The sequence below is a fragment of the Choloepus didactylus genome, chromosome 9 (assembly GCF_015220235.1).
Source record: "Choloepus didactylus isolate mChoDid1 chromosome 9, mChoDid1.pri, whole genome shotgun sequence".
Taxonomy (NCBI): Eukaryota; Metazoa; Chordata; class Mammalia; order Pilosa; family Megalonychidae; genus Choloepus; species Choloepus didactylus.
Window position 1 is genome coordinate 126884654 of NC_051315.1, and position 12715 is coordinate 126897368.

At 42.7% G+C, this 12715-nt stretch overlaps 1 protein-coding gene across 1 annotated transcript in view; it reads left to right on the forward strand.

Annotated features, from left to right (window-relative positions):
* Positions 1 to 12424: 12424 nt before the first annotated feature.
* TRPM8 (transient receptor potential cation channel subfamily M member 8) overlaps positions 12425 to 12715 on the forward strand; it is a 140812-nt gene continuing 140521 nt past the window's right edge. The window contains exon 1 of the mRNA XM_037849528.1: positions 12425 to 12440. Coding sequence (XP_037705456.1) covers positions 12428 to 12440 — 13 coding nt within the window. The 5' untranslated portion in view covers positions 12425 to 12427. The remainder of the gene's footprint in view (positions 12441 to 12715) is intronic.

Consider the following 12715-nt stretch of genomic DNA (forward strand, 5'->3'; position numbering starts at 1 on the left):
GCCCTTACTAATTCTTTTCTAGCATGGAAGGGGTTGGGATGGTATGGTCGGGGGCACAACTATCTGGTGATGTATTAGTCAGTAGAGACCTAGTCACGTGGCGATAACAAACATCCCCACAATTGTGGCTTAAAAGAATGAAGGTTTATTTCTTGCTCACTTAAAATCCACCGGAATTCCAGACTGAGTCTTCAGGGTGTCTTTTTTCCCTGTTTCAGTTTGCTAAAGCTGCCGGAATGCAATATACCAGAAATAAGTTGGCTTTTACGAAGGAGGTTTATTAGCTTACAAATTTACAGGCCACAAAAATGCCCAAATTAAGGCATCAAGAGGAAGAAAACTTGCTGAGGGAAGGCTGCCATCATCCAGGATTCCTCTGTCACATGGGAAGGCACGTGGCAACATCTGCTGTTCTTCTCTCCTGGTTCTGGTTTTCATGGCTGTCTCCAAATGCCACTGGGCATTTCTCTCTCTGCTCTCTGGGATTTTACTGTCTTTTATTCTCTTCACAAAGGACCACAGAAAGGATTAAGACTCGCCTTGGATGAGCTGGGTCACATCTCAATTGAAGTAGCCTAACCAAAAGGTCCCACCCACAATAGATCTGTCCTCACAAGAATGGATTACAAGAACATGATCTTTTCTGGGGTACATAACAGATTCAATCCAGTACACTCCCCTCTTGGCTACTGTGATCTTCTGGCCCCTGCATATCAACCCAAGCTTCCCCAGTCATGTGGCAGGGAAAGAGAGCTTGGAGAGTCATCCTCTGGCACTCAGAGGCCTCCGTGGGGGCATGGCATCTGCCACTCCTGCTCCTATTTCATTGACCAGAACAGGTATTTGGATGTGCTTAACTTCAAGGAGTCAGGGAAGCATAGTCCTGTGTGTCCCCAGAAGTAGAGAACTAGATAGCATTGAACCAGTTATTAGTAATATTTACCACTTGAAAGAAAAGCAAACAGGTTGGTAGAGATGTGCTTGCTTTCTTCAGGGGCACAGCGAAGGGGGCAGAGGGCTCCTTGTCCTCAAGTGCCGGGATGGACTGGGGAGAGCTGCAAAGAGATAGCATGTAAGGAGAGAGAGGGCACAATTGACACAAGGTGCCCCTTGCCCTTGCTATGCCTCTGTCTTTTAACTTCTGAGTTTAGCAAGTCAGACCTCCATCAGCCATACTTGTGTGCTTGCGCTGGACGTGATTATCACATTATGTGGTTAGAAAAATAGAAGTATAACTTTGAGAACCAGTAGTGATGTAGATGGGGCTTTTTGCCCCCTCTTAGCCTGTACCCCAATCCCATCATACCATCTTGGGGGTATAGGGGTGAGAGGAGCTTCAGGTCTCAAATGATGTAAGTGTCCACAATAAGTATTGAAATGAATAAAGAGATGGGCTGCCCCAGGTCCAACACTCAAGGTGCCTCAGCAGATGGTTGTAGCTCCAGAGTTCTCCAGTCCTGCTTCTTTTCTGTCCCTTCCCCAGGGGTTGATCCTAAGTACTCCCTAGTAAACACTCTGTACCTAAAACTCCATTTCTGAGAAACTGCCCTCTGGAGAATCCAACCCATATTAAGTCCCTGCCTTATGTGGCTACTGAATCTATACATTCAATTTGTAGCATTCCCAGTTTTTACAAATAAGCTGAGGTTTCTTCCTCCCTCCTCTTTAGGAGGGTTCAGAAATTTAACATATGGTTCCTTCCGACTCTGTTTCCACACAGTTCAGTTTTCAAACATTTGACTTGTCACATTTAGAGACTTGAGACCTTGATAAGGTTTTCTTTTTTGTCTAAGTCCCAGACAACCTTCTCTTCCATGACACTCTACAAATGTGATGGTGCCACATTTCAAAACTTTCCAAGGACTTGTCCTTCACTCCTAGGAAACCACTCCTTTGGTTCCAGGGCTTCTATCACTGGCTTCAGTGATGATCTGAGAAATCTGCCTCCTAAAACCAGAGGCTCATGGGCAGAGAGGAGAGCTTTTTCAAGCTCAAGTCCTCCTTTCAAGTCTTTGAGTGAAGGCCCCCAAACACACCTGCCCATCCCCTCCTGAGTCAGCCCCAGCTGTGCACTGGCCCTTGAGTCTGGCCCACTGGCCTCTCACTCCTCTCTAAATGGCTTGGTCAGTCAAAGAGTAGTGGCCCAGCTAAGGAAGAAGGAGCCCTGCATGATACTCCTACAAATCCTACTCTCAACAGCCTAAACATGGGACCTCAGGAACCCAAACCTGCCATGCAAACTCTTTCCCTGCCACCCCCACGCCCTCCCCGCTTCCCATGTAGCAGGGAAGGGTCTCCAGTCAGTTCCTTCCCCTGCAGAAGTGGCTGGGTGGGGGGCTCTCCACCTCTGCCTCTGCTGCACAGCCCCCTCTGCTGATTCTGTTGGAATTTTCATCCCTCAAATGTGCTGTGTAAAATTGTGTGCATAGGAAATAATGGCTACTCTCAGGAAATGTACCTGAAATTTGCTTCAAATAAAACATGGAGTTACCATGTGAATAATTTTGTATTGGAAAGGTGTGGCAATGTCACCATCAGTCTGTAGTTGGAGAAGCACAGCTTGTGGCTGTTCCCAGTGTTGATGCAGAAACAGTGAAATCATCTGAGATAAATCATCAACCACAAAAAGTCTCCACCCATTAGGCTGCCACGTAAAGGTTTCATTTTCTTCTGTTGCTCCGGGGATGATACAAACAATGTCTGTGAAATCGTTGGCAAGAAGTTAACTTTCCATGAGGTGTCAGTCAAAGCCTGCAAAAGAAGAGCTGTTTGAAATATTTTTCTTTTTTCCTCATTGGTTTCTCAAATACAGGACATCTCACCTTTCTAATCATTCAATTGCTTCTGGGTGATGGTTCATTGGCAAGACTAGTGACTTCCATGGGTGTGAGTCCATTGTTCCTCTTTCTTTGCTGTAAGATTTGTCTCCTGTTGTGAGGGATACCATGGTAATGGATAAGGTGTCCCCTAAGTCCACAAATAGTGGTGCTGAAGAAGCACTCCGGGTGGGGCGGGGCAGGCAAATCTACCTGTACATGTGTCTGCATCTGTGACAACATATCGCTACACTCTACACTAGGGAAGGAATCCAGCACGATCCACCTGCAAGCATATGGCCAACTGGTTCTGCAGGGAATGCCTCCACATCAGGAGCTCAGCATTGGCCTCTGCTCTTGGCAGATGGTGGGGAGGTTCGTGTTGTTAGTGCTCAAGTAGCCTCCTCTTGTTGCCATGGCCATTGTGTACAAGGTCCTCCTGTTGAGCACAAGGTGGCTGTGGAAAGAGGCCGATTGACATCCCCTTGATGGGCCACCTTGTCCAGCTGGTCATAGAGAGCCTTACCTACTCTTCAGTGGAAAATTATGTGGGGCGTGAATATCTTTATATTCTGTGCCCATTCCAAGTGGGCATCACCATAAACCCAAGATCTTTTTGTTGCCAATTGTAATGGTTTGGAATTATGTTTCCCCCACCCCCCCAAAACACACATGTTCTTAAACTTAATTTATTCCTGTGAGAGTGAACCCATGGTAAGTAGGACCTTTTGATGAGGTCACTTCAGTTAAGGTGTGGCCTACCTCAATCAGGATGGGCCTTAATCCCATTAACTGGAGTCCTTTATAAGCAAAATGAAATTCAGACACACAGAGAGAAAGCCAGAAAGGGAGAAGCCAGAAGCTGAAAGTCAGTAGAGCCTGGAAGACAAGCTAGAGACCAGGAGAGGCCGCCATGTCATTGCCGTGTGACCGAAAAGCCAAGACAAGGATCTCTGGTAGCCAGCCTCAGACTGTCAGCCTTTGGGGAAAAAAGTGTTGTCTTGATGACTCCTTGATTTGCACTTTTCCTAGCCTCAAAATCGTGAGCCAGTAAGTTCCCATTGTTTAAGCCAACTCATTGCATACATGCCTGAGCAGTCAAGGAAACTAAAATGCTAATCTTCCAATATTGCCCTTTCAAATTCCTTAGTCATCTGGCTAACCATTAGTATAACCTCCTAGTCAGTGTAGGTCTGTACCTCAGGTGTGAAGCGGACAACAAGATGTACCACTCAAATCCTCACTGGTAGGATTTCCCATTACCATGCAAATGGGGCTGGTAATGGCAGATAATGAAGTTCCATCCATAAGCCAGGCTGGATCTTTCTCCTCTGTAACTGGCAATAGGGACCACCCTATGAAGCCATCAGTGGGAATTTGAGGAGAGGTGGTGAAGCAGTCTGGGGCAATCTGAGCCTCCTGCTCATGTACTTTATTGTGCCTTCTGTACAGACTTGGGCCGGCTCTTGCGTACACTATTTCCCTTTTGTAATGGAATGCTGCATTCCACATTTCATTTTTCAAGGTTAGATGGATCAAATAAAGGCTAAATCATGGTGACAGGCTATTCGAGAGAGTTTTCTACATTCCCAATCTATAGGCCTTTGAACTCCTTCCTCTATAGTATGCCAGAGAAGTCCTGGCACTTCAAGTTCACTGATTGTACGTCACTGTGTTAGTGTGGTGGTTGGATTCATGTGTCAACTTGGCCAGGTGATGGTGCCGAGGTGTCTGGTCAAGCAAGCACTGGCCTAACCGTTACTGCAAGGACATTTGTGGCTGGTTAATAAACCAGAAGGCTGGTTTATTAAATCATCAGTCAGTTGGCTGCAGCTGTGACTGATCACATCAATGAAAGGCATTTCTTCCACAATGAGAGAACTCAGTCAGCTGGATTTAATCCAGTAAGTTGGAGACTTTTAAGGGAGAAAGAGAGAGAACCTTCACTTCTTCTTCAGCTAGCCAGCCTCTCCTGGGGAGTTCATCAAACACTTTCATCGTTGTTGCCAGTTCACTGCCTGCCCTATGGAATTTGGACTTGTGCATCCCCACAGTTGTGTGAGACACTTTTATAAAATCTTATATCTACAAATATCTCTTGTTAGTTCTGTTTCCCTAGAGAACCCTAACTAATACAGCTAGCATCCTGTTGCTGTTAACAAATTACCCTAAAATTAGTGGCTAAAACAACATGAATTTATTATCTTCCCGTTCTGGAGGTCAGAAATCTGAAATCAGTTTCACTGGGCTAAAATCAGTGTCACTGAGACTGCATTTCTCCTGGAGACTCCAGAGGAGTTTCCTTGCCTTTTCCAGCTTCTAGAGGCCACTTGTCTTCCTTTGCTCATGATCCCAAATTGCTTAGCCTTTTTTCCCTTTGCTTCTCTCTGCAACTCTGGTCCTCCTGATTACATTTCCCTGACACCCTACTCCTGCCCCAATCCAAGATACTCTCTTTCTCTAAAATCCCTAATTTGATTATGTCTGCAAAGAACCCTTTGCCATGCAAGGTGGTACCATTGACAGATTCTTGGGATTAGGATGTGGACATCTTTGGGGGCCCATTGTTCAGCCACCATTAAGTCCAGCTCCCATTAGGCAGCCTCTGTTAGTGTCAGCTGCATTGACTCTTGCAACAACAGGAGGCAATGGCAAAGCAGCCATTGAAACTTTCTGATTTTTCACTGGAATCCTGAGTTGACTTCAGGGCCTTCAATGTCTTCTTCCCCTATGCTATCTGGGGTCATCAGAACCAAGCCAGTAACCCCCAAGCGTAATCACTATTGCTGCCATAGTAAGTGCCACAGACTGTTGGTTGCCGGATGCCTTGCCCTTCACCTGTACCCAATCTCACAATTATGGCAGTTGTGGTGCCACCACTTGCCACAGATTCCATTTTCCTCTGGAAAGAAGGTTATACTAGCTGTTGGGGGTTGAATCATGTCCCCCACAAAAGACATGTTCAAGTTGTACTCCAGGTTCCTGTGGCTGTAAACCTGTCTGTAAACAGGACCATTGAAGATGATATTAATTAAAATATGGTCTGATTTGTGAGTAGGATCTTTGAAGATCCTGTTTAGATGAGCTAAGCTGAATCAGAGTAGGCCTTAATTTGTATGACTAGAGGCTTAATAACAAGAAGAAATGTAGACAGACACACAGAGGACTGAGCAAGGGAAGTAGAAGCCATGTGAGGGAGGCAGAGATATAAGCCAAGGAACCCCCAGGATTGTGGCAAGCCAGCACCAGAATGCTACAGACTTCAAGGAGAAGGCATGGCTTGCAGAGACCTTGCTCTTGGACTTTTAGCCTTCAAAATCATGAGGCAATAAATTCCCATTGAGGCAACACATGTGATACTTGTCATAACAGCCCTAACAAATGAAGACATCTGCCCTCCTGAAATGTGGAGCAACCCCATCTCAGAATGCCCTTTGAACATATTTTGACACCAATTTATTTACCTATCGTGTCCCAAGCAGAATCATGTGACACTAAATAAGAACTTTGCAGAGAGTTTAATAAAGAGACTATTGAAAACGTGAGTTGGTTAGGTGCAATCGACAAAAAATTCTGCAGGGCCTCGGGATCAGCAGCAGTGGGAAATTGCCATCACCCCATGCTTTTGAGAGGCCAGTGAAGGATAACCTTTGGGAATGTGGGCAAGTGTCTGTGTAGAGAGGCCCCTGACAATGGCCGTAGTCTTCAGTGGGGGAGTGGGGGGCACAGCCAACACACACTGACCCTGCAGAGAGGATGCCAGGGGAAGAAACACCCCAGGTTTATTCTTCTGTTACTTCTCCCTCTCAGGTCCGTGCCTCCCACTGGCCAAGGTCAACTGGCAGTGAGAGGGTAAGGAGCCCACTGACGAGGTCCATTCAAGTCCAGCTCCCAGGGCTGCAGTGAAGAGGAGAGTGGACATGGAGGGGCAAAGGGAAATGACCCAGCCCTGTGTGCACAAAGTGCTCAGGAGTGGACCTGGCCTGTCCCCAGCACTTCTGCTGCTACTTCGCATTGAGCTACCTCTGGCAAGCTGGGGCTGAGGCTCTGGGAACCAGGGAGACTGAACTGAATGGCCTCTTTGGGTCAGAGAGAACCGTGCCCACCCAGGGAAGTGTCAGCCCAAGGATGGACTCCAATGACTAAAAGAAAACAGCCCTTCATTGACTCCAGTCTACAGGCTCTGGAAAGAGCTGCAGAGACCCTTCTGTTGTGCATGTGAGGATGGCCTTGGGCTCTTGAAAAATTCCTCCTGTTTTCCTTTAAAACTTTTCTGGTTTTATATTTTATATTTAAGTGAATAATCCATTTTTAGTTAGTTTTTTGTAGAAGGTGTGAGGTGGTGGTTCTTTTTTTTTTTTTTTTTGCCTATGGCTCCAGCATTATTTGTTGAAAAGGTTGTCCTTTGAGTTGATTTTGCAGCCTGTAAAAAATCAGTGGTACATATTTTTGTAGCTCTATTTCTGGATTTTCTTTTCTGTTCCATTGATCTATATATCAATCTCTTTGCCAACCTTGCATTATCTTGATTAATACAGTAAGACAATGTGTATATTCTTTGACTTATGAGTCTACTTTTTGAAATCAATCCTAATAGTTAAGGATGTTGGCAAGGATTTGGCTGTAGGCTCTTTAATGAAGCACCGTATAAAGTCCAGTACTAGAGGGGTAGGTGAGTAAGTTATGATAGATATATTTATGTTTCCATTAACAACAATTTTGAAGAGCTGTATTTATTGGCATCCAGAATGTGTATGTATATATATACATATTTTTTTAAATTTTTATTTTGAAATAAATTCAAACTTACAGTACAGTTGCAAAAATAATACAAACTCCATACATAGAACTCCAGCCTACCCCAACCCCCTCCACCGATACCCCAATCTACCAACTTTAACATTTTGTCACTTTACCATTTCTTTCTTTCCATCCCTCCCTCCCTATCATCCATCATCTGTTGCTCCATCTTCTGAACATATGAGAGCAAGTTGCACACATCCTTGACCAAATAATATAATTCACGTATACATTTCCTATGAGCAAGAATATTCATTTATGTAATCACATTAAGTGTAGTTAAGAAGTTCAAGAAATTTAACATTGATATAAAGCTTACATTCTATATTTCATTTTTTTCTTATGTCCCAATTGTATCCTTTTGAGCCTTTTCTCCTCTATTCTTAGATCTCATCCAGGATCATCTATGGCATTTAATTGTCATTATCTATTTAGACTGTCTTTTTTTTCAATTGTGGAAACATATATACAGCATAAATCTTCCCATTCCAACCCCTCCCAAGCATTCCATTTAGTGGGATTAATCACATTCACAATGTTGCAATGCCACCACCTTCCCACTATCCATTACTAGAAATTTCCCTTCACCCCAAACAGAAACCCTACACTCATTTCTTATTAACTCCCCATTGCCCCTTCCCCCACTTCTTGTAACCCATACTCTACTTTTCATCTCTATGATCATATTCTCTGATACTTTCTTTGTGTTTACTGTGGAGCTTAAATTTAACATCTTAAGTCTATAACAATCTTGTTTTCTTTGATACCAACTTAACTTCAATAGGACACATAAACTATGTTCCTATACTCCTCCATTCCCCCACCTTTATGTAGTTGTTGTCAAAAATTGCATATTTTACACTGAGTCCAAAACCACTGATTTGTCATTACACTTTATGTATTTTAGATCCTGTTGGAAGTAAATAGTGGAGTTACAAATCAAAAATGCAGTAGTATTGGTATTTATATTTACCATGTGATCTTTACTGGAAATCTTTATTTATTCTTGTGGTTTCAGTCAATTGTTTAGTGTCCCTTCCTTTCAGCCTGCACAATTCCCTTTAGCATTTCTTATAGCACTGATATACTGTTGATGAAGTCCCTCAGCTTTTGATTATCTGGGAGTGTTTTCATCTCCCCCTCATTTTTAACCTCCAGGTGTTTGTGAATTTTCTAAGTCTCTGATGGTTATTGACTTCTATTTGTATTCCATTGTGGTCAGAGAATGTGCTTTGAATAGTTTCAATTTTTTTTTTAATTTATTGAGGCTTGTTTTATGTCCCAGCCTATGGACTATTTTGGAGAAAGTTCCATGATCACTAGAAAAGAATGTGTATCCTGGTGATTTGGGACGTAATGTTCTATATATGTTAAATTTCTCTATATCTCTCTTTCCTTTCTTTGTTTCTCTGTAGGTAGGGCTTCCTTTAGTATCTGAAGTAGGGCAGGTCTTTTATTAGCAAAATCTCTCAGCATTTGTTTGTCTGTGAAAAATTTAGGCTCTCCCTCAAATTTGAAGGAGAGCTTTGCTGGATAAAGTATTCTTGGTTGGAAATTTTTCTCTCTCAGGATTTTAAATATGTCATGCCACTGCCTTCTCGCCTCCATGGTGGCCGCTGAGTAGTCACTTCTTAGTCTTATGTTGTTTCCTTTGCATGTGGTGAGTTGCTTTTCTCTTGCTGCTTTCAGAACTTGCTCCTTCTCTTCAGTATTTGAAATTCTCATCAGAAGGTGTCTTGGAGTGGGTTTATTTGGATTTATTCTATTTGGAGTTCACTGGACATTTATGCTTTGTGTATTTATATTGGGTAGAAGGCTTGGGAAGTTTTCCCCAACAATTTCTTTGAATACTCTTTCTAGACCTTTACCCTTCTCTTCCCCTTCTGGGACACCAATGAGTCTTATATTTGGACATTTTATTTTATCTATCATATCCCTGAGATCCATTTTGATTTTTTCCCCCATTCTTTCTTTTGTTCTTTCATTTTCCATTCTGTGATTCTCAAGGTTGCAGATTCATTGTTCAGCTTCCTCTAGTCTTGTACTATGAGTATCCAGAATCTTTTTAATTTGGTCAACAGTTTCTTTTATTTCCATAAGATCATCTTTTTTTAATTTACTCTTGCAATTTCTTCTTTATGCTCTTCTAGGGTCTTCTTCATGTCTCTTATATCCTGTGCCATGCTCTTCTTCATGTCCTGTGCCATGGTCTTATTGTTTGTCTTTAGTTCTTTGATTAATTGCTCCAAGTACTGTGTTTCCTCTGATCTTTTGATTTGGGTGTTTGGGTTTGGGTTATACTTATTGTCTGTTTTTTTCATATGCTTTAAAATTTTCTGTTGTTTTGGGCTCTTGCATTTCCTTTACTTGATAGGGTTCTTTTAGGATATGTAGGATTATTCAAGGATGAGTCTCTAATTTGTCAGATCTACAGCTTGGTGGCATACACTTTCTCTAACTGACTAGCAGATGGCATCCATAAGTCACCTATTCCCCTCAAGTCAGTTGTCCCCAACTTTGTTTTTGTGGTGTGTGTGGGTCTGGTTCTTCTGGGGTCCAATTGGTGTACCAAGTTTGTGTGTGTTGTTGGTGCTGTCTGCCCTGAATGTGGGGCGTGTGTCTGGGTGGTTAGGGAGGCAGGGCAGCTTTAATAATCAAACCTCCCAGGTGTTCCTGGAGATTTAAGGCTGTTGCAAGAGTCTAAATCTTCATCTCAGTCTCACCACAGATTGTCTCTGCCGCTGACCCACAAGTCCTTGGTATTGGCATAGGGTCCCTGGGATTTCCAGGGGGGTTCCTCTTCCCAGCCATGTCCTTCTAGGGCCTCTGCTGAGGGAAGGCTGTGCTACGTCACAAGTGTGCGCTGTCCTTCAAGGGAAGCCCTGGGCTGCCGGGCTGTGCAGGGGCGTTCCCAGCCTGCTGTAAAGATGACTGACTGGGGTGTGTTAATTTCCCCCTTTTTGCACAGCTCCACCTTCCCAGCTCTGGGACAATTAGCTGTGGGTGTGTGAAAGTCTATTGTCTACACCTGATACTGTGGTGTGTGCGCGGTGTTACCAGAAACACTTCCTGTCACACTGGGTCCCTTGGTACGGCTCTGGGCTGTGGCTCCGGCACCGGGCAGGAGCATTCCCACTGGGAAGGTAGCTGCAAGGGGCATGGCTTTTTTCCCCTTTTGGCTCACCTCTGCCCTCCTCGCTCTGAGACAACTAGCAGTGGGTGCGCGAAAGGCTATCTTCCATGCCAGATATTGAGGCGTTCGCACAGCCCTTTCCTGCTGTACTTCGCTGTGTGGTTCTTGCTTCTTTATCTGCAGCCACTTCTGGGTTTTTTTTTAAGAAAGGACTAGTCCACCTCCAAATGCCAACCCATGGTTTCCCCACACTGCATCATGGCTGCCAGTCATTCAGCAGGCTCACTCACTTATTTCAGAATGCAGACTCCCGATTTCACCAAGTACACGGTCCCTGTGGCTTTAGCAGAACTTGTCTAGCTGGTGCATCACTGGAACTGGTGTTCTGGGTCACTTTCTGGCCTCTATCTAGTATTTTTCACAGAGGTATTTTTTTTCCCTGTCTCTCCTAGCCACCGTCTTAGGTTCTCCCTATTGTTTGAGTATAAAAGATTATAAACGTGTATTGCATATCTGCATTTTAAAAATACACATTATATGCTATGAAAATTTGAGTATGCATTTATTAGAAATGTTTCCCAGGTTATCTCTGGATGATGGTATCATGGATTATTATTTTTTTTTGTAGTTAATGTAAACTTTATTTACAAAAGCCTCCTAAGTTAGTAGTATCATGCCCTGCATTCATACAGAATACAGTGACTCTTCAGGGCTACAGGGAGAAGAGCTAACAAACTCAAAAGAAACTATTAAAGAGTTTCAAATAGTTAAAAGCTAGGAAAGATTAGGACAACGTTACAAATGAGTAATTAAAAATAAAACAAAAAGAAAAAGCATATGGAAACTAGTCTGAGCTGAGAGGAGAGCAGCTGTTTACAAATCATGGATATCTTTTTTTTCCCTGATAATTCATTATCTTGACCAAATCACGTACTCCATCAAAGTGTTGTTTTCCTAAGCCTGTGACACAGAGGCACAAGGACAAGTGAATTGCCCAACAGCACACCTGACCATTAAGGTATCTTTTGGTTCTGGTTATGCAGTTATGAACATATATTACTTAAGTAATAAAAATACAGTAAAACAATCATATGTTTCGCCTTGACTCTATAAAATTATAGATCATTTATCCCGTAAGACATGCACGACTCCAAACATTCTAAAACTGCTGTGAAACAGCTGGATAAGATTTTATCATAATGATACCTCATCTCCCAGCTTCTACCCAGAAATGTTTTTCCTGGGAAAATTAGGACCACAGCTCTCTTAGGTGATGTTCTTGCCTAAGTTTCGTGCTGTGGAAATTGCTTTTTATTCTTCACCTCAGACCTTTTTGTAATACAAAAACACTTTTAGGGTCATGATTAATGTGTTCTAATGGGCCACCCATTTTAAAAATCAATGAAAAAAATTTACATTAAATATAGAAGGCAATTAGATTGATTTGGATGACCTATTTTTAATCAACCCCATTATTTATGGGTCTGAAAAGTCTCAGGTCATTTTTCAAGGATCTGCCCTTCTGTTACTGTGTGTGAAGAATTTTAAAACAGGAGGCACCAGGTTAATTGATAATTTGCTAAATCTTTTTTTTTTTTAATTGCCTACTTTAGAAATGTTCCAGGATTGACCATCCTTTTCTTCTGTCATCAACGAGTACAGGTCCTTCTTACCTCCCATGAATTACTGGGGTAAGTCTGAAGCATCAGAAGACACTCTGTTCTGAATTTTAAAAATGTTGGTGCATCTCGTCCTTACTTAAAATTAGCTTTTAAGTTATTAGTGTTACATGTTTTCTCAACTATCTATCTTCTTTTGCTCAACCACTTTCATCATTGCTTCTACTATGCTTATTTCTTTCAAGAATCTCATTTATCTTTCTCACTCACAATTATTTCTTAAAATTGTAATAAAATGCACAGAATTTAGGTTCTTGAGGAATTCTCACTTATTTTCTCATATTCTG